Here is a 22206-nt window from a genome sequence, read left to right on the forward strand (position 1 = left end):
AAAAGTTTTAAGTGTTTAATCTCGACATGAAATACACCACTCAGATGCACCTGATGGAGACGACCATCTTTGTCACATTTATAGATGTTTGCGTCCCGGAGGTCCCAACTTGACCGGTCTCCTGATGTATACGACCAGGCGTTTCTTTGACGCCAGGGAGCTGTCATTTAGAGAAATCTGTTTTGACTTAATGACAGGTCCTGTTTTCAATACATGGATAAGTCCAAATCTTCTTCCTTTACCTCGACTCGGTGACCGATTCTTCCGTGTCATTGCTTTGGGTAACACAAAATCTCAACTGAAGGGTTGTAACACGAGAGCAAGGTTTTTATTCTTGCTCGCTCTGCTCGTCATCGCCATCATCGGCGGCTGAGATAGTTTCAGTGTCACTATCTGCTTCAGGTATGTCTACACGAGTCAGAATGTCTTTCATCACAGTTTTCGTGAAACGAGCGATCTTGTTTTTGATAATAGATTGATCAGTGCCAGGATCCATATCGCTCAGGCTGTCTAGGATGGGTTGAAATAGAGGCGCCTGTCTAAAATATTGGGAGAACTCTATGACACTTTTGAGACTGTCGGTCAATTCGCTTTCCCACATCTGTTTCATTTTTCTGTCAATCCATTCTTTTGTTCGACCCTGTTGTCTGTACTTTTTCCTCTTGAGTTTCATTGCCTCGTGCTTGATGTTGTACACACGATTCCAGATGCGTTGTAAACCAACATTTTGCCACTCCTCCGCATCCACGTCGGTGTTTGGCGGCTTCCAGCTACGACGTTTGACAGCGAGACCTCCACCTTTCTGTTCAGGAAGTCGTTCCTCATCGTCGTCACCGTTGTCGTCACTCTCGTATCTGAGACATTTTCTTTTGCATTTCAAGTTGTTGTTTGCTGGACACCATGATCTAATATGTCGCTGTAGATCGTGCATATTGTCTATCAATACGCCGCAGTCAGTACACGCAGTGGCCATGGTAAAAGGTCCTGTGTCGTCACTCGAGATGGATGCTGTTTCAACGTCGTTGTCGTCAGAGCTTAGAGACCTTTCTTTCGAAATGTGATCAGCACGAATGTCAGGAGCTGTCTGCACGTCTAATGCTAGAGAGACATCTTTTACCCGTTGTTGTTGTTGTTGTTGTGAAGCACTGTGATCAGGTTGATTGTCGCTGGTTGTCAAGACGTTGACATGTAATCTATTCTTCTCACTTGTACCGGGTTTGAGATCCACTGTAAGGTGTCCATGAGGGGTTTCAACAGCCCTTTCATAAAGAGTCATAAATTTACCAATGTCTTCAGGAAATATTCTTCTGGCGAATAACTTCACCTGCTGTCTGTCCACTGGCGAATTGAAAAGTGTGACATAATGAGAATTTAGAGCAATGTCCCTAGATTCCTTACCTCTCGGGAAGAGGTTTTGCAATAGCAAAAATATAATGACATTTTTGTGGTGGGAGGTTTGGGTAAACAGACGGGAAATCCGATTGTCATTCTTTGCTTCAGACAAAAAGTCATCCAACACCATCATGTTCTGATTACAGGCATCGAAGAAGTTTTCATCTTCGAGATTGTAAGGTATTCCTTTCACAAACCGTACTTGAGGTAAAGTTTGAAGAATGCTATCGTAAAGCGTTTGCCACACAGTATTACACCAGACAATACAGTCAGGCAGGGGTTGAACGAATCCACGACGTAATAGGTTGAAGACAAACACCGACTTTCCACATCCACTGGGTCCAACAACGATGCTATTGGAGGGTATAAGGAACTTGAATTGTCCGTGTCGCTGGTGTTCCCGAGATGAAAGCAAACGTGGAGATATTTCCTGATGAGGAGGAGGAGGGTGTTTATCGGGAAGAGGAGGAGTAGGAGGAGTAAGGTGTTTATCCAGAGGAGGAAGAAGAGAAGGCGAGTCTTGAGTTGATCTATGCACCTGCTTCTGATGTCTCTGTAGATTATCTTTTCGCGCAAAACTCTTGCCACAGTCTGGACAGTTGGTAACCTCCATAGTGAACAAATACAAGTGCGCGATAAGAGGGTCTGAACCATTCTTTAATACCCTTCACCCATGCAATGCTTAAAGACAGCTTGGGTTCATTTCACAGCAGCTTTTTATTTTCGACACAGGTTTCCTGAGGAGTAGGTGTAGGAGGAGGAGGAGGAAGAGGAGGAAGAGGAGGTGTTGGTTGTGGTGGAGGGTGTTTATCCAGAGGAGGAGGAGGAGGGTGTTTATCCAGAGGAAGAGGAGGAGGAGGAGGAGGAGGGTGTTTATTCAGAGGAGGAGGAGGAGGAGGTTGTTTATCCAGAGGAGGGGGAGGAGGGTGTTTATCCAGAGGAGGAGGAGGAGGGTGTTTATCCAGAGGAGGAGGGTGTTTATCCAGAGGAGGAGGAGGAGGAGGAGGAGGGTGTTTATCCAGAGGAGGAGGAGGAGGGTGTTTATCCAGAGGAGGAGGAGGAGGGTGTTTATCCAGAGGAGGAAGAGGAAGAGGAGGGTGTTTATCCAGAGGAGGAGGAGGAGGAGGGTGTTTATCCAGAGGAGGAGGAGGGTGTTTATCCAGAGGAGGAGGAGGAGGGTGTTTATCCAGAGGAGGAAGAAGAGAAGGCGAGTCTTGAGTTGACCTGTGCACCTGCTTCTGATGTCTCTGTAGATTATCTTTTCGCGTAAAACTCTTGTCTCAGTCTGGACAGGTGGTAACCTCCATAGTGATCAAATACAAGTGCCCGATGAGAGGGTCTGAAGCATTCTTTTATTTCCTTCAGCAATGCGACGCTTCAAGGCAGGTCGGATTCGTTTCACAACAGCCTTTACTTTCGACACGGGTTGCATTTTCAGTATAGTCATTTTCGCTTTCTTGGTTGTCATCTTTTTCTTCTTAGATGCAACCAGTCTCTTCGGTGACCCCTTTGATGCCATTGATTTTCTCCAACATGTTTTTCTCGACTTGGTCTTGCTATGCTTTGTGAAAATGACTGTAGGTCCAAATATATCCTCTGAAACTCTCTTCATTTTGAAAACGGACGTCTTATCTGTCAGCAAGGTTAAAGTGTAAATGTCAGTCACTCAACACGACCGTTGAGTTTTCTAACACATATGGACATAGATCACACTCTTATTCCTGGGCTGATAATCTCAGCAGGCGCAGCCCCCAGAATGAGCATGGAGAAAAGGTGGAAAAAGGTGGCAAAATTCAGTCGCAATAACATTCCATTTCGCGTGCGATGTCAAGTTTTCCATATGATGATATTCTTTACTATCCATTGTTCTTTGTTAATGTAAGTAAATTGCATCTGGTCAGTTGACCCTGTATTCATCTAATTCACCTGATACATCACTTATACATTTACACATTAATGAGTTATCTTGCATTTTAATGAGGGATTGGTGACCTAAGTTTCCATATAACGATATTCATTACTATCTATTGTTCTTTGTTAATGAATGCTCAAGTAATCTTATCTCTTAGAAGTTATCCACTAAACTACATTATTTCACTCTATTTTTTCTCATGAAAATGATTCTGGGTATGGGTTAAACGAGTATTTTTCCATTGAAAAAAGGAAACTGAATCGACATTTTGAACTCCAAACATCTTTTAGAAAAAGAATGTAATTTTACAGTATTAAAACGTCTCAGACCAGACTGGCATACTTTGCAGTCTTCAACACACGGGTTTTGCGATACCGACTCTATATTTCTCAGAGCTGACCTCTTGGAGTCAAGACTGTTAACCCTTATTTTTTTATTTAGTTGTCATGGCAACTGGATATTAAAAGGAACTTATAAGAGGTAACACTAGAAGAGTTAAGAACTGGACATGTGGTTTCTATGGAAATTCAACTCACACCCCTCTTTGCCACATGTGACAGTCATAACTACACGAAATACATGCATCAATGGAATATGTCTAACAATGACATTCCTTTCCCCGTGAATCACATTTGAACCTCGTAGTAGCCACTTCCATATAGGGACACTCATTACTATGCTTTGTTCTCACTTAATGAAGGACTCATTAACACATTTCCTTCTTGCATTGGAACAACAGACCTCTCATTACTCTTTCTGACCTGTGACGTCATGATTATATTTCACAATGAATGAGTTATTGCAGGTATGGATCAACGTAGCCTGAGATGTGGAATGGTGCCTCATAGAACTGACTTGTAGGTCAGGCGCGAGATTCAAACCGAGGACACGTGACAGCCCGTGAGCGTTCATGGCAACGTCCGCCATCTTGTTTTTAGACACGTGTTGTTCTACGTTTAACGAATGGTCAAGTAATTAATTGCATGATTGCATCCGGTCAGTTGACCCTTAATGAATGTAATTGAATATCGGGAGATCTTTCTACATGCACCTGTTCCTGGGCATTTTTTTTAATCCTACCACACATAGCCGGCCACCGAATTTGCACAGAGAAATGTCTTCAAATCAAAAGGTTCAAATGTTCACCACATGTTCTCCCGCCAAAATGGTCTCACAATGACATTCCATTTCGCGTGAGTCAAGACCCAACCCAACCCCTGGTCGTAGTAACATGTCCATATAGGGACATTCATTACTATCCCGTGTTATACGGTTAACGAATGGTCAAGTCATTAATTGCATGATTGCATCTGGTCAGTTGACCCTTTATTAACCTAACTGACCTGTGACGTCATGCATACATTTGCATATTAATGAGTTATTCTGCATATTAATGAGGCAATGACGTTGACAACACCCCACCCACTCACCCAAGGTCAAGGTTATGTGACGTCATCAGTCACATGGGGTTACTAGGTGCACTTGTGACGTCATCAAATGTGGATGTGTGGATGGGTAGTTATTAAAAGTTATCTACTATAGTGCTAGCTCACTGAGATACCATGTCGCAGTTTAACATGAATACCCCACTCAGACACAGTATACTGACTCCGAGCCGACCAGTCTTTGTTTTAGCCCCTTAATGCCGAGCGACAGGCAGGGTAACAACAAGTACCATCTTTTAACGTCTTTTGGTATGACGCGGCCGGGGATCGAAACCCGGACCTACAGCTCTCCGGGCGGACGCTCTACCACTAGACCACAGAGGCGGTCATGGAACACAGACACCTGAGCACATACAACACAGTACACACAAGCAGAGAGCAGAACCTTCAAACAAGAAGCAAGAAAATAGCAAGAATCAGCAGTGCTGGGAGACAACACAACATGAGCACTCACTGTCTTCAGGCATGAACACTGTTGTCGATGTCGGGTCACTGGTGTACCCTCCATGTAGCGGCCGTGACGTCACCGACACCGTCACACTGCTGAAGGGGGGCACGTCGGATACGACGACCCAGAATGTCTGTCGGTCTATACGTCCCGGAACAAGCACCTGAATAAAAAGGGGAAGCCAATAAACAGGTGCACCACAGACGTTATAATGTGATTGATCTACCCTACATTGTCCTATATGTATATTTTTCATATTGAACTCACACGGAACAACAAACGAACGTCTATTGTACATTTAACAATTAGAAATAAATCTGAAATAAACACTATTTATATAAGTACAAAAGGCGACGACATATTTGTTAACACTGAAAGTAGTACCTATCTCACGTGTGTTTAGCCCCTGGATGCCACAGGGACGTATATGTCCCTCCTCTTCAACCCTCACTTTGAAGTCGAATAAAATTCAAAATACATCACGCACACAGATACACTTCAAATGTTTGAATAATGTGGGACATTCCCTTTTCTGTGATATCATCCACTGGTATTTTAGGCCAAGCAAAAGTATTGAAAATGACCTCTGAAAATTAGGTACATCGTAAATGTCGCTATTTTTTACACATTACTAAATCACCACTCACGGCGTTATTTACAGCATGTTTTGACATCTTAATTTGGGATATTTACACAGAGAAATGAATTTCAAAAATAGCATATTAGTGATCACGAGTATCTGTCTTTTATGAAATCACCAATGATCATTCCAAAACGTCGCCGATAACCCTAGAATCGTTTAGAATGTTTTGGAAAATAATCCTCGCACAGTACTTTTATTGGTGTACGATAAGAAACGGAGAAATTTACTGTTTTTCAACGCAGGTTTAATATTTGCAGTTAAAGTTACACCATCAAATGGGAAATTTAATATTCTCCACCTCTGCGTAATTTTATAGCCAGAGGCAGATCCAGTGCCGCGTGAGGCAATTCTCGCACATCCTTCACTTTTCCGATCTTAGGATAATGTGCGTCAGAAAGAAAACCTCGGCATCAAGAGGGTTAAGAAAAATAGTTTGCTCTACCCCTATGTGTCGTGTAAAAAAGTATAGTTTTCCCAGGACTATTATAGTTAAAGCACGCGGGCGATTGCGTTACTATAGTTCAGGGAGAAACCATAGCTTTCACACTACCTATGGCGGTAGAGAAAACTTCGTTACATTTCTAGGATGTCGAACTAAAGACTAACATTTTATTGTATCGAAGATACGTTGAAAATCAAATGTGTAATAAGCGACGTCGTAAATTGAAAATCCTCTAACAGGGCTAACTGACGAGTTATAACCCGCAAATGCCCCCAATCTTACATTAAGACACTGAGACAACTTGCGTTCTAAAAATAACAAAACACCCATAAAATAGTTAGTTCAGGGTTAAATAGGTCTTATTATCGGTTCATAGTGCTACTCTAAAAATTCCAATGCAGCAATAAGTTTGATTAAATTGTAACTTATATAGATTTCGTCAGTCTAATCACCATTTTACAAATGTATTGTGGGGCCTAGCTAACCCATGTAAACATAGCCGACATTCAGAGTCGCTGGTTCTTGCGAGTTGAGGTGTTTTCTGTCACTTATATTTCCACCACTAAGACTTCAGCAACGGCAAGCCATGAAATGGAGTGCTTAACGAATTGAATACACGACGTCACAGACCATAAAGTCTATGACTATGTGATCCTGCCACCGACGTGAATCGACAGTTTGAGATGTGATATGACATCTCCGTGAAACGAGCATGAATGAGAAAGACTGACAGCGGTCTTTTTGTTTGACTCCACATGTTGCAACAGGTGTACGCGTGGTTTGAAACATTTCAAGGATTAATCATTCCTGATTTCGTAGGGCACCATCGCTCACTTGGCCACCTTTTCGGCTCCTGTGAGACGGACACCGTGGTTTGTGTGTCTTTTGAATAAACCCGCGGCATGAGAGACGGTTGACACCATCTTGCCATATATCTTCCCAGGAAAAATATTCCAATCATCCATGACATTGACGATAGATTGTTCCTAACTGTCGTTTGTTACAATGAGGTATCAAATTTCCGATTGATACCTCTAAACTAAGCCTTTTCACACACAAACGTGCGTATGTATACATCGATAACCTACATATCAACCCATGAAAAAATGGCTGCCGAAAACCTATTAGAACTGTACACGGCCGCGAAAGGAACATTATCGGGTGTTTTGGGTGACTTTTTGACGTCCCAGAGCTTAATCCTGACTGGTCGGGTCAGCTGCGTATTTGTCCCGACAAGACCTGCTGCTAGCCTGTGTTAATCGCCTGTCACAAGTACTAACGCTGTGCGAGGCCAACAGTTAAACAGTTAATGGACCCGGGAAGATCCAGGGTAGAATAGGTCTTCAGCAAGAGGCGTAAGAGGCGAGTATGCTTGTCGTAAGAGGCGACTAACGTGATCAGGTGGTCAGGCACGCGGACTTGGTTGATGCATCTCATCGTATCCCTATTGCGTGGATCAATGCTCATGATGTCAATCACTGGGTTGTCAGATCCAGACTCGATTATTTACAAACCGCCGTCATATAGCTGTAATATTGTTGAGTGTGGCGTTAAACAACAAACAAACAAACAAACCGTTAATTGCTCACTTAATTATACTTGCGTATATTGGTTTGGCTTGTTTGTTATTGCATCGTAGTAATAAATCCAATGCGCCTTAATTAAATCTACATGTCTATTCCTATATTTTTCGACTTCACGTGTGTGTATTTATGCCCGCTCTGATGCTATTAACGATTACTGTCTTCTTGTGACTGGGCTTCTTACAGGGTGTTACGCTGGAGTGGGTGGTCTAGTCGTTAGTTAAGCCCCATGACAAATATCATACCCATCTTTTACTCATATGACAGCTGAACATGATCGACTTCAAAAGGAGTAAATTGTCCGTACAAGATATGATACTGAATTTCAAACTGCTACATTTTATACTATCGCTCATCTACCACGTAGACTAACATATAGTCTCTGAAATGAACATATCATACAGAAAATAAAAATCTAATAAAAAGGGAGCCCAGTGATTCTCTTCATTTCAGTAATCTAGACTTGCCAAACATTATAGACTTGCATGGGCTGTATTTGATATAAATGTATCAGGGTCTGTAATACAGACTAATCTACCACGTAGTTGACATGAATACGAGGAAATCATTGCGTGACTACAGATCCTGGATACGTAGCGCAGTTCATTAAAAAAACCAAATTCACAATGCCTCAGTGCCCGATATCGAAAGATAAGAGATGACATTGCAGTCCACCTGCTGTGAGCCAGCTGTGACGGTGTACTGCACATCGACACCGGAGAAGCTGGCGTCAGTCCATGTCACATTGAGACACGTGCTGTTTAGTATCAAAGCTGACACATTCTCTGCTTGATCCGGCTTCACTGAAATTAAAACCAGGAAGGTCAGACAGAATTACGTTTTAAAGAATCGATCTGAATGGCCAGTCGGCAGCTTGAAAAACCACATTTCCTGACACAGGGCAATTAGCAGCTAGGCATCGTTGTGTATAGACAAGACAGAGTGGAATGCCAAATATATATGTCGGTTACGTGGCGTATGATCCACATTCACCTCGTAAAGTGAGTTGGGTTTAACGCTGCTTTTAACAGTATTACAGTTTTATCACAGCGTTGTCAGCTTAATGTTGGAGGAAAGCACGAAGTGAAGCAGGTCTCAGACCCACGAGCACGGGTATGGTGCTGACAAACCTAGAATTATAATCGGGGCGAGACGGGATTCGAACACACGACCATAGGTGTCCGGCCAGCCCAAGGGACGCAACTCTCCACAGCGAATTGCGCAGCCTAAGAGTTCTGGGCCACCCGTGCCCATATCACATGAACATTTTGCTCATGTTATCAGGATTCTGGTTCTACTCGGCCAGACGATCGAATATGCGCTTTTTGTCCGGTTTAAGAAAATATTTAAACTCGTTACTATTTCTGAAACTAATAAAGTATGGAAAATGTGGACAGACAGACACACACACACAAACTCAGACACAGACACACACAAACACAGACACAGACAGACACACACACAAACTCAGACAGACACACACAAACTCAGACAGACACACACAAACACAGACAGACACATACAAACTCAGACAGACAGACACACACAAACTCAGACAGACACACACACAAACTCAGACAGACAGACAGACACACACAAACTCAGACAGACACAAACACAGACAGACACACACACAAACTCAGACAGACACACACAAACTCAGACAGACACACACACAAACTCAGACAGACAGACAGACACACACAAACTCAGACAGACACACACAAACACAGACAGACACACACAAACTCAGACAGACACACACAAACTCAGACAGACACACACACAAACTCAGACAGACAGACAGACACACACAAACTCAGACAGACTCAACCAAAGACAGACACACACAAACACACACAAAGACACACACACATACATGCATACATACACACACGCACGCTGGCACGCACGCTGGCACGCACGCACGCACGCACGCACGCACACACATATACATACATACACACACACGCACACACATACACACACTTGGCGAAGTTAACATGACATACTCTATAGGATTACGTTCAGCGGGAAGTTGGGACAAAGGGACTCTCTTCCCCGAGAACCAGCGCGGGAGGAACTGATTATGATGGATTCAGTTAAAGACATCCGTAATCTCAGGGGTTCCCTTTGTGCTGCAGCCAGTCTGTCACGAAATAAACACTTTTTAATTGCTCATCATTGTGTTTCTAACATTATGCCCGTGTAGCCGTGAATGCACACTGTGAAGATCCGAGTTACAACTCATAGAAGCCATGCTTGTCGTAAGAGGCGACTTACTGATGCATGTCACCCAGACTCGATTATTTACAGACCGCCGTCATATGACTGGAATATTGCTGAGTGTGGCGTCAAACAACAAAGAGACAACCAATTAAATACAAGATGCCAGATGCTTTAAGTGGGATAAGGAGCGCTGGGGTAACCTTGCGGTTAAAGCGTTCGCTCGTCACGCCGAAGGCCCGGGTTCGATTCCCCTTATGGGTATCAAGTATGAAGCTCATTTCTGGTATGTCCTTGTCCTGATATTGCTGGAATATTGCTGAAAGTTGCGTAAAACCTTATCAACCTACCCACATAATTACAATATGTTGTAGCACCGTCATGGGAATATACAGATTTATGAGGTGAGGTGAAATAGGGTTTAACGTCGCGTCCAAGATTATTGCACTTATATAGCGACGTGCATGTGTTTGTGTGGCTGCTTGTACTAGTCCGGACTGATGCCGATTTATAGTGCTATCTCACTGAGATACCATGCCGCAGTTTAACATGAATATCCAACTCAGACACAGCATACTGACTCCGAGCCGACCAGTCCTTGCCCCTTAATGCCGAGCGCCAGACAAGGTAACAACAAGTACCATCTTTTAACGTCGTTTGGTATGACGTGGCCGGGAATCGAACCCCGCACCTTCCGCTCTCCGGGCGGACGCTCTACCACTAGACCACGGAGGCGGTCTACAGATTTATGAACTTACCAACTAGAATCGGTTCCACTTCAAACGTCCTTGTCGCGCGCCCAAAGCGGTTGGTGGTATTCACGCGGAATGTGTGACGCAGAGCAGGGAAGAAGACGTTGGTGTTTCTGTTGTTGTTGTTGATGAGAAGAATACACTTTTTAGAACTGTTACAAATAGCGTACACTCCGCCCCGACCGCTGTCAAATACAAACATAATTATTGAAATGTTATTGTGAAATTATGGTGTTATACTTGATTCTACCATGAATTTGAAAAATATTTGACGGGATTGATCAAACAAATTAAGGTATCAAATCCCAACAACCACCTCTAGATTGAAACAACCGAAAAAAGTATTTCTAAGTTATTGTTCGTAGGCATGTTTCAACAATTGTATCTACAACTAGAGGATACAAAATAATGCACGTTCGATTCTAAATTCAACTTAACGCGGTTTAATCTAAAGGTAACCCATAGCTCTAAATGCAACATGTATTAAGGAATTCAATTTGTGTCTAGTTGTGTTTTCTTTGTGTGAAAATGAGAAAAACCTCGGAAGAAAACATTTTTTGTAAAATAAAGTCCGACCGACCTCATCAATTTTTAGGAAAATGTGCATGAGCAAAATAATTGTGCAACCAAACGACCACACTCATTTTGTTCGGGACCACATTATTGTGCAGCAGTTTTTAACAGTCCTAAGATGCAATGGCAACGACGTTCATCTAACAGTCCTAAGATGCAATGTCAACGACGCGCATCTAACAGTCCTAAGATGCAATGGCAACGACGTGCATCTAACAGTCCTAAGATGCAATGTCAACGACGTGCATCTAACAGTCCTAAGATGCAATGGCAACGACGTGCATCTAACAGTCCTAAGATGCAATGGCAACGACGTGCATCTAACAGTCCTAAGATGCAATGGCAACGACGTACATCTAACAGTCCTAAGATGCAATGTGAACGACGTACATCTAACAGTCCTAAGATGCAATGTCAACGACGTTCATCTAACAGTCCTAAAATGCAATGTCAACGACGTTCATCTAACAGTCCTAAGATGCAATGTGAACGACGTGCATCTAACAGTCCTAAGATGCAATGGCAACGACGTGCATCTAACAGTCCTAAGATGCAATGGCAACGACGTGCAGCAGTTTGGCCTCTGCGTGTGAGTCGAGGGATCACGAAGGCGGTTATCTCACCGGAAAATAATCTGCTACATTATTGGTCTAACAATGGGTTGTTTATGTGTATAACATTGGCTCAGCTGTTATGACATATTCCAAACTCTAATGTTTATGTCACACGGGCAATGTATGAAAAGGATGTCATACATCAAAATAAATTTTAATTTTTTTCTATATTTTATCAAAATTTAATGCATAGTGGGCCTATGTCTTATATAATAATATAAGTGATCCAGCAAGGAACATATCGTGGAAATATTTACGGACATGTGTAGCGTAACAATACTAATCTGGGTTTCCTTGTAACAAGATATTTATCATACATGTGGTATATATAGCACCACTGACAAATAATGGATTTTCTTCATATATCACTGGGAAATGCAAATGTCCATTTGCAGTTTGAAGCACTGATGTCAAAGGTTTTTTTGTGTTCTTGGTTTTGTTTTTTGAAGCGAAACCGCCTGATAAAACACATATGACAGCTGTATTCATCATGTTGGGCTTTCAGGGTTTGTATTCACTGTCTTCCTCAATAAACCGTGAACATACACAGCCTTATTGCGATGTCATAGTGCCGTGAATATACACAGCCTTATTGCTATGTAATAGTGTCGTGAATATACACAGCCTTAATATGATGTAATAGAGCCGTGAATATATACAGCCTTAGTGCGATGTAATAGTGCTGGGAATATACACAGCCCTAATGCTATGTAATAGTGCTGTGAATATAAACATCCTTAATGCTATGTAATAGTGCCGTGAATCTATACAGCCTTAATGCTATGTAATAGTGCCGTGAATATGCATAGCCTAGATGCTATGTTACAGTGCCGTGAATATGCACAGCCTTAATGCGATGTATTAGTGCCGTGAATATACACAGCTTTAATGCGATGTAAAAGTGCCATGAATATACACAGCCTTAATGTGATGTAATAGTGCCGTGAATATACACATCCTTAATGCTATGTAATAGTGCTGTGAATATACACAGTCTTAATGCGATGTCATAGTGCCGTGAATATACACAGCCTTACAGCCTTAATGCTATGTATGAGTGCCGTGAATATACACAGCTTTAATGCGATGTAAAAGTGCCGTGAATATACACAGCCTTACAGCCTTAATGCGATGTATTAGTGCCGTGAATATACACAACCTTAATGCGATGCAAAAGTGCCATGAATATATACAGCCTTAATGTGATGTGATAGTGCCATGAATATACACATCCTTAATGCGATGTAATAGTGCCGTGAATATACACATCCTTAATGCTATGTAATAGTGCCGTGAATATACACAGTCTTAATGCGATGTCATAGTGCCGTGAATATACACAGTCTTAATGCGATGCCATAGTGCCGTGAATATACACAGCCTTAATGCTATGCAATAGTGCCGTGAATATACACAGCCTTAATGTGATGTAATAGTGCCGTGAATATACACAGCCTTAATGCGATGCAAAAGTGCCATGAATATATACAGCCTTAATGTGATGTGATAGTGCCATGAATATACACATCCTTAATGCGATGTAATAGTGCCGTGAATATACACATCCTTAATGCTATGTAATAGTGCCGTGAATATACACAGTCTTAATGCGATGTCATAGTGCCGTGAATATACACAGTCTTAATGCGATGTCATAGTGCCGTGAATATACACAGCCTTAATGCTATGCAATAGTGCCGTGAATATACACAGTCTTAATGCGATGTCATAGTGCCGTGAATATACACAGCCTTAATGCTATGCAATAGTGCCGTGAATATACACAGCCTTAATGTGATGTAATAGTGCCGTGAATATACACATCCTTAATGTGATGTAATAGTGCCGTGAATATACACAGCCTTAATGTGATGTAATAGTGCTGGGAATATACACAGCCTTAATGCTATGTCATAGTACCGTGAATATACACAGCCTTAATGCGATGTATTAGTGCCGTGAATATACACAGCCTTAATGTGATGTAATATTGCCATGAATATACACCGCCTTAATGTGATGTAATAGTGCCGTGAATATTTACATCCTTAATGTGATGTAATAGTGCCGTGAATATACACAACCTTAATGCTATGCAATGGTGCTGGGAATATACACAGCCTTAATGCTATGTCATAGTGCAATAAATATACACAGCCTTAGTGTGATGTAATAGTGCCGTGAATATACACAGCCTTAATGTGATGTAATAGTGCCGTGAATATACACAGCCCTAATGCTATGTAACAGTACCGTGAATATACACAGCCTTAATGTGATGTAATAGTGCCGTGACTAAACACAGCCTTAATGCTATGTAATAGTGCCGTGAACATACACAGCCTTAATGCGATGCAATAGTGCCGTGAATATACACAGCCTTAATGCTATGTAATAGTGCCGTGAATGTTCACATCCTTAATGCTATGTAATAGTGCCGTGAATATACACAGCCTTAATGTGATGTAATATTGCCGTGAATATACACAGCCTTAATGTGATGTAATAGTGCCGTGAATATTTACATCCTTAATGTGATGTAATAGTGCCGTGAATATACACAGCCTTAATGTGATGTAATAGTGCCGTGAATATACACAGCCTTAATGCGATGTCACAGTACCGTGAATATACACAGCCTTAATGCTATGTAATAGTGCCGTGAATATACACAGCCCTAATGCTATGTAATAGTGCCATGAATATACACAGCCTTAATGGGATGTAATAGTGCCGTGAATATACACAGCCTTAATGCGATGCAATAGTGCCGTGAATATACACAGCCTTAATGCTATGTAATAGTGCCGTGAATATACACATCCTTAATGTGATGTAATAGTGCCGTGAATATACACAGCCTTAATGCTATGTAATAGTGCCGTGACTAAACACAGCCTTAATGCTATGTAATAGCGCCGTGAACATACACAGCCTTAATGCGATGCAATAGTGCTGTGAATATACACAGCCTTAATGCTATGTAATAGTGCCGTGAATGTTCACATCCTTAATGTGATGTAATAGTACTGTGAATATACACAACCTTAATGCTATGTAATAGTACTGTGAATATACACAGCCTTAATGCGATGTAATATTGCCGTGAATATACACAGCCTTAATGCTATGTAATAGTACTGTGAATATACACAGCCTTAATGCTATGTAACAGTACCGTGAATATACACAGCCTTAATGCTATGTAATAGTACTGTGAATATACACAGCCTTAATGCTTTGTAACAGTACCGTGAACATACACAGCCTTAATGCTATGTAATAGTACTGTGAATATACACAGCCTTAATGCTATGTAACAGTACCGTGAATATACACAGCCTTAGTGCTATGTAATAGTGCCGTGAATAAACACAGCCTTAATGCTTTGTAATATTGCCGTGAATATACACAGCCTTAATGCGATGCAATAGTGCCGTGAATATACACAGCCTTAATGCTATGTAATAGTGCCGTGAATATACACATCCTTAATGTGATGTAATAGTACTATGAATATACACAGCCTTAATGCTATGTAATAGTACTGTGAATATACACAGCCATAATGCTATGTAATAGTGCCATGAATATACACATCATTAATGCTATGTAATAGTACTGTGAATATACACAGCCTTAATGCTATGTAATAGTACTGTGAATATACACAGCCTTAATGCTATGTAATAGTGCCGTGAATATACACAGCCTTAATGCGATGTATTAGTGACGTATGTCGATTTGAGTGAGGTAATGAAATAGAGTTACTGTTTATAACTGATGATATTCACATGATCTCTTCTCCATGCAATGAACCCTACCACTGCGTGATATTAAAGCAGTGTGTGGAGTAGATGACGCAAGCCAGTGGGACATGTTTCAGGAGAAATCTTGCCAAATGAATGTAATTTAGGGCTCACTGGAAACAGCCCGTTTAAACTAACGGCCATAAGTATTCGAGGGCGATGGAGGAACTTCGGGAGTACAAACCGTGAAGTATTGACGACGGTCTGTTTGTAAATGTTCAGCTAAGAGATCGCGATGCGTGGCCTACCTGTTTTTGTACTCTATCGTCCATCGCGTCTGAAGCTTCCTTGGTGTCTCGTGCACGTGTGCGTCACACTCAAGTCTAACCTGGTTGTAGGAGACGCAGCTGATGTTGTACGCCGCAACTGGAGGTGCTGTGAACACAGCAAGTAATTAATACAATCAGTTTCCCTTGCAGTGTTTTATTAGTTTAGAAAGGTCAGGCCCATGCGCAAGTTTACTATGTGGATTCACATCTACAGTTCGTGCAAACTCCTTAAAGTCACGTCCTTGAAATGAAATATATAAATCAGTGGAAGTGAACTGGCTATTTGATGGCTTTCGAGCAATATAAAATTATCGATATACCTGACGCTCATGTTAAACTATTTGACCAAATTACCTTGTTTTGACTTTACCAATCCTAGCAGAAATTCCGATTCATATGCAGAAAGAAAGAAATCAGCAAGAAGGGTACAATAGGTGCCCATGGGGACGCCTACTTCTTGCCTAAATGTGTTTACTCAAAATTGGAGGTCGTCACTAGATAACAGTACACGTTACGACGTCTATAAAACCTTTAAATATTGTCTAACACCAGAGGTTTACCTGCATACTATAACAGACAGAAAAATTAGAGACAAATTTATTAAACTTAGGCTAGGGTTAAATGATTTGATGTGCAACAGGGGTCGCTTCTCCTCTATTCCTAAGGATATGCGTTTTTGTCCATTCTGCGAAAACTATATTGAAAAAGAATTACACTTTTTGTTTATATGTCCAATTTACGACAACCTAAGATTGAAATATATGCCTGATATCACTAAGAACCACTATTCCATGAACAAAATATTATCTTTTAATGGTATCCCTAGTCAAAAATTAACTAAGATATTACAATTCATCTCTCAAACTCTACAAATGCGTAGTAAATTACTTAGTAAATCCGATATGTCCAGAAATAATTAGTTGTTTTGAAACTTTCGCATCTAGATCAGGAATATCTATATTTTATTTTTGTCTGTTTGTTTCCACTAGAAATGAAAATACATTTAAATTGTCAAATTGTCCTGACATGATGAGTATATTACTGATAGATCCTTTTGTATTGAACGTCGTGCTATGGCTGAAAGCCTTTGCGACGTAAAACTTCATGTTTCATGAGGAAGTCCAGGATTTCACATATTCCCTCGCTTTCTCGAAGTTAACACATCCTTCACATATTCCCTCGCTTTCTCGAAGTTAACACATCCGAGATGTGTGAAATCTTGAATAAAGTCCCCCTCATCTATCTTGAAGTTTACCCACCTGATAGCTACATTCAATGAAGAGAAATGAGGGTGATTATTGCGATAGAATACAAGTCTCGAAGCGAAATGCATGTTCCTGGAGAATCAATAATTGTCAGTCTTCTGGAAAATAGACCGGGACTTCTTCGTCCATTCACCGGGGATGTTAGAAACGACTGGTGTTTGCTTCCGCCTACCGCACCGTCAGGCTTATATATCATGATGTATACTACTCAACATTTGATAGAGATATGTGTGTCCAGGTCGGTGCTGAATGTGCTGTTTGCTTTGATATGTTGCCATTTGGTTATCTTAATATTGTTTTGAAATTGATGAATGTTCAGCTTTTGGCTAATTAAAACCATCCAATTGAAAGAATTCATTTCCCACTATCTCACGATCAACTCAAGACACTGGGTGTTTTGTTTACAACCTAAAGTTGGAATATTTATTTTGGATGATCAAGAGAATATCAACCTCGGTTTTTTTATATCAAATATATCAACCAACACTCAACAGTATAAATTAAAAACTTAACGACTCGTGTTGATATTATGATTACGAGAGACTCGGGTGAGATTCTCTTTAAGTTCAAAATGCATTACTTCCTTACAGTTTGAAACGCCTCAGTTGCTCCGTCACACGTGTGCTTATAAACCCATAGATTACGTTTTAATGGACCATGTTGCACATTTGATATTTTTTATCAGAGGAATAAGTCATCCCGAAAAACAGCAGGTGTTAAAAATTCATTTGCGGGGAGAAATACAACAGCACCTCAATGTGATGTATTTTAACGTTGTTCCATTCAACGCTGTCTTTATTTATAGCTTGTAACTACTTAACATGAATACGCTTTCTTCACATCACAGTGCGACACATTACCGTAGAAACCATAATAATACCGACTATTACTGTAAAACGTCGTGTTGTCTTCACAATAAGAGGGCGATTTATTTTCTTAAATCTAAAATAATTTTACAGCAATGTTTAAGTTACTAACGACTATTAAATCCAATGGATGAGGAGTACAAAGCTCAATCAGCCAAACAGGTGACAGAAGCGGCAGGTGAGAGAAGGGCTAGTTCGAATTTTGGGTACAACATAGTTGGTGTTTCTCGACAATGTGTTACAATGTGCGAAATCTGATCTCATTTCTGGTGATATTACTGGAACGTTGATATAAGCGTCATAAAACAACACTCACGTACTGACACTGTGACGTCATATAGGTTGCTTCACAATGAGTTGTTTGAAGTTATGATGTTATGTGGTTTAGAACTAAACTCTTTTTGGCCTGCTTCGATTTTCTTTGGGTGAGGGGTCACGGGTGGCCCAGTCGTCTAAGGCGCCGCGATTCGCTGTGCAGAGTTGCGTCCCTTGGGCACGCCAGAAACCTATGATTGTGGATTCGAATCCCAGTTCGCCCCGATTATGTTTCTAGATTTGTCAGCACCATACCCGTGCTCGTTGGTTTCACCGAAGTGGTAAACGTCTGAGACCTGCATCACTTCGGGCTTTCTTTCCACATTAAGCTGACACGCCGTGATATGACTGGAATAATGTTTAAAGCGGCGTTAAACCCAACTCACTCACTCACTCACTCACTACTTTGGGTGACGGCTTATGTTTCTTTAGGATGCCGCTGACAGACCTAGAAACATAATCAAGGCAACCCGGGATTCGAAAGCAGGATGACAGGTTTCTGGCACACCCAAGGGACGCAACTCGGCAATTAGATGAGTGGGCCACCCGTTTCCCCCATTATATAGACTTTCTCACATGACGTGTAAGCAGGACGTTATGGTAAGTATGGTATTTCTGCTTGTTATGCATACCATAGATCAATTGTAGCATACTTACCACCAACAAAAATCCGTTTTATAGCTAGGGCGGTGGTATTGGTGACGCAATACAACTTCCCCGCGTCGCTTAGAAACAGTGACGGCACCGACAGCGTTATAGTGGCATTGTCCTCCACCGACGTCGTACCACGCTCCGCCGCTGATGTAGGCTCAGACTCGAAGCGGAGGTCGTAGACAGTGTAGTCATTGGTTTTGAGTTGACACTTGAAGACAGCAGGGTTGCCAATGCTGTATGCAGTCGCACTGGCTGTTATTACTGGAAACAAGACGGACACTTCTACACACGACTAACAATGTAATACACAAAGTGAGATTAAGTGAAATAGCTATGAACGTCGCGTTCAAGCTTTTGACGCCTACAGAGCGACGTGCATGGCGACCACACACCCACCGCCTGCTGTATTACGTATATTATTTAATTGTCCTGTATTAGGAACTTCTGTCAATCAAAACTCAGTATTTCAGGGCTCACTTAAGAGGTGCATGTTGATATAGCGGGTTAGAAGAGGTCTTCAACAACCCGTGCTTGCCGTAAAAGGTGACTATGACTCGGAACAGGCGACTAACGGGACCGGGAGGTGAGGTTCGCTGACGTGGTTGATGCATGTCATCGTACCCCAGCTGCATCATAAAAAACAAGTGGCACGGGTGGCCCAGTCGTCTAAGGCGCCGCGATTCGCTGTGCAGAGTTGCGTCCCTTGGGCATGCCAGAAACCTATGATTGTGGGTTCGAATCCCGGTTCGCCCCAATTATGTTTCTAGATTTGTCAGCACCATACCCGTGCTCGTGGGTTTCACCGAAGTGGTAAACGTCTTAGACCTGCATCACTTCGGGCTTTCCTCCCACATTAAGCTGACACGCCGTGATATAACTGGAATACTGTTAAAAGCGGCGTTAAACCCAACTCACTCACTCACTCATAAAAAACAGGTTCCATCCTGGTCCAAAAAGTTGAAACATAGATCCATTAACTGGTCTAAATACCTACAGTCTCAGATCTCAGATCATGATTTTACTTGAATTGATGATGTAGTTCTGTAATAGGAATATGTGCACATAATCTTGAAGTTTGATGACGTCACGCCAAAGAAAGCATTACAAATTACACATAGCACAGAGAATAGTGATGTTATATTGTAAGGTATCGAATGTGTTCTGAGATCGCTGTTGTTTAGAAAAGTGAGGGTTAATCAGACACAAATTTAACAAGCACTTGGTGCATATAGACATAAATATTAGGTTGCACTTTTCAAGAATAGGTTGCCCTGGTGCATGAAGACATAAATATTAGGTTGCACTTTTCAAGAATAGGTTGCCCTGGTGCATGTAGACATAAATATTAGGTAACAGTTGCTCTTTCCAAGAATAGGTTGCACTGGTGCATGTATCAGTTACAGTAAACAGTTAGTTGTTCCACATATTTTCAAATCATAAATTTAGAATTTGTGGAATCTTCTGATCAAAAATAAAAAAACTGACATTTGAATACAATTAATGCCTGTTCAGATTGTGGTGCCATGGTGTCTTTGCCACCATTCATATGAGTTAAGAAACCAAGGATGTTTTTTTCATACCATGAATCAATCTCGACATGACCTAATATTTTATTTTTTTCAAATTTTCTCAGTGCCCCCCTGATTAGCATTATGCTGTAAAAACTGGTTGATACGTTGTTTCCATGAATGACATTGATGGAGGAGTGCCTTAGTATTGTAAACATACTGAACGGGTGTTATATTCTATTTAATACCCCAAATGTAACTTGAAGAGCTACGAGTATAAACAACGAGTATAAGCATAAACAAACAGTTTCAGTGCCCTCTGTGGAGTAACTGTGAGAAAGGTCAAGGTTACAACGGATGCAGACCTAAATCACAGAGGAAGTCAGAGATGCCATGGCGCTGTAAAACAGAGTTTCCAGTTTAACGAGGGTCCACAGTCAGTCAGTCTGATGCCTTGAATGATTGAAAGGTGATGTGTGCACATTGTGCAAATATCTGAAATATGTGCTCATATTTTACCCCTGGGGTCATGAATATACTCATCATACCTGCTTCGGTCTTCCTGCGAGATATCATGAGCCCCAACCATGGACAGCCTATCGTGATGATGATGACGGAGGTGACGACAGAGCGACACATAGTGGACAGACACGGAAACATCTGAAAAAGAAATTGCTTGAGCTATCAATTAACATTTTTGGAAAGCATTTCCAACTTTGACTTTTACTGCAATACCCGATGCAATAACATATCTTAATTTGTATCATGTTTCCGTGGCATTTTTGTCAGGTGAACAATTGACTTGCCTTTGCACGTGTTTGTGACAAGTACCACTGGTAGGGTTGGATACGCTCACCTTTTCTCGAACACCCATGTCGGAGACCGGAATTAAATTAAAACAGAAATGCAAAATGTTTGTTTCTTATTGTGAAAGCATGTTTAGTTTATGAAACCCACACAGACAAAAACGATATATGAACTAATTTCTAAAGCAACTATGAAAGATTTGTTTTAATTTTGAGCAAAGCAACCCATATTGGCATTGCTACTATGGTTTCAGAACCATTGGTGCTGAGAAAAGACTATTTCGGCGCATGCGCACCATTAATCGAAGAAACATATTATCAATATGTCGCATTGTCGCGTTATTGCGAATATTATCGCCTTTTTTTACACATTTTAGATGGGGCGACAATGCAACAACGCGACACATTCTGACCTTGAACAATGTCTCTTTTTCCCGTTGTCGCCCTTTGGTTGCATAAAACAAAATGATTCAAAGCGCGACAATGCGACAACGCGACAATACGACAACTGGCCAAAATGTCGCGTTGTCACATTGTCGCGCTTTGGTTAGATTTGACACTTTTTGCTTACTTTTGTTAGGGCGACAATACGACAATATCTCTTCTAGGATTCCATAGTTTTGCACTTCAATGAAACCACGAACTGGGATACGATATGATCATCAACACAACGGTTCATTCAAA

The 22206-nt window shown here is 41.3% G+C and overlaps 1 protein-coding gene across 1 annotated transcript in view; it reads right to left on the reverse strand.

Annotated features, from left to right (window-relative positions):
• The window catches only part of LOC139459294 (cytokine receptor-like), a 48683-nt gene that overhangs the window by 25689 nt on the left and 788 nt on the right, over positions 1-22206 (reverse strand). Inside the window, exons 2-7 of the mRNA XM_071240746.1 lie at positions 21265-21376; positions 19212-19469; positions 16088-16214; positions 10850-11028; positions 8541-8668; positions 5204-5360 (exon numbers count right to left, since the gene is read on the reverse strand). Coding sequence (XP_071096847.1) covers positions 5204-5360; positions 8541-8668; positions 10850-11028; positions 16088-16214; positions 19212-19469; positions 21265-21376 — 961 coding nt within the window. The remainder of the gene's footprint in view (positions 1-5203; positions 5361-8540; positions 8669-10849; positions 11029-16087; positions 16215-19211; positions 19470-21264; positions 21377-22206) is intronic.

This window comes from Haliotis cracherodii, unplaced genomic scaffold (assembly GCF_022045235.1).
Source record: "Haliotis cracherodii isolate W230 unplaced genomic scaffold, xgHalCrac1.p SCAF_13, whole genome shotgun sequence".
In the NCBI taxonomy this organism is placed as follows: domain Eukaryota; kingdom Metazoa; phylum Mollusca; class Gastropoda; order Lepetellida; family Haliotidae; genus Haliotis; species Haliotis cracherodii.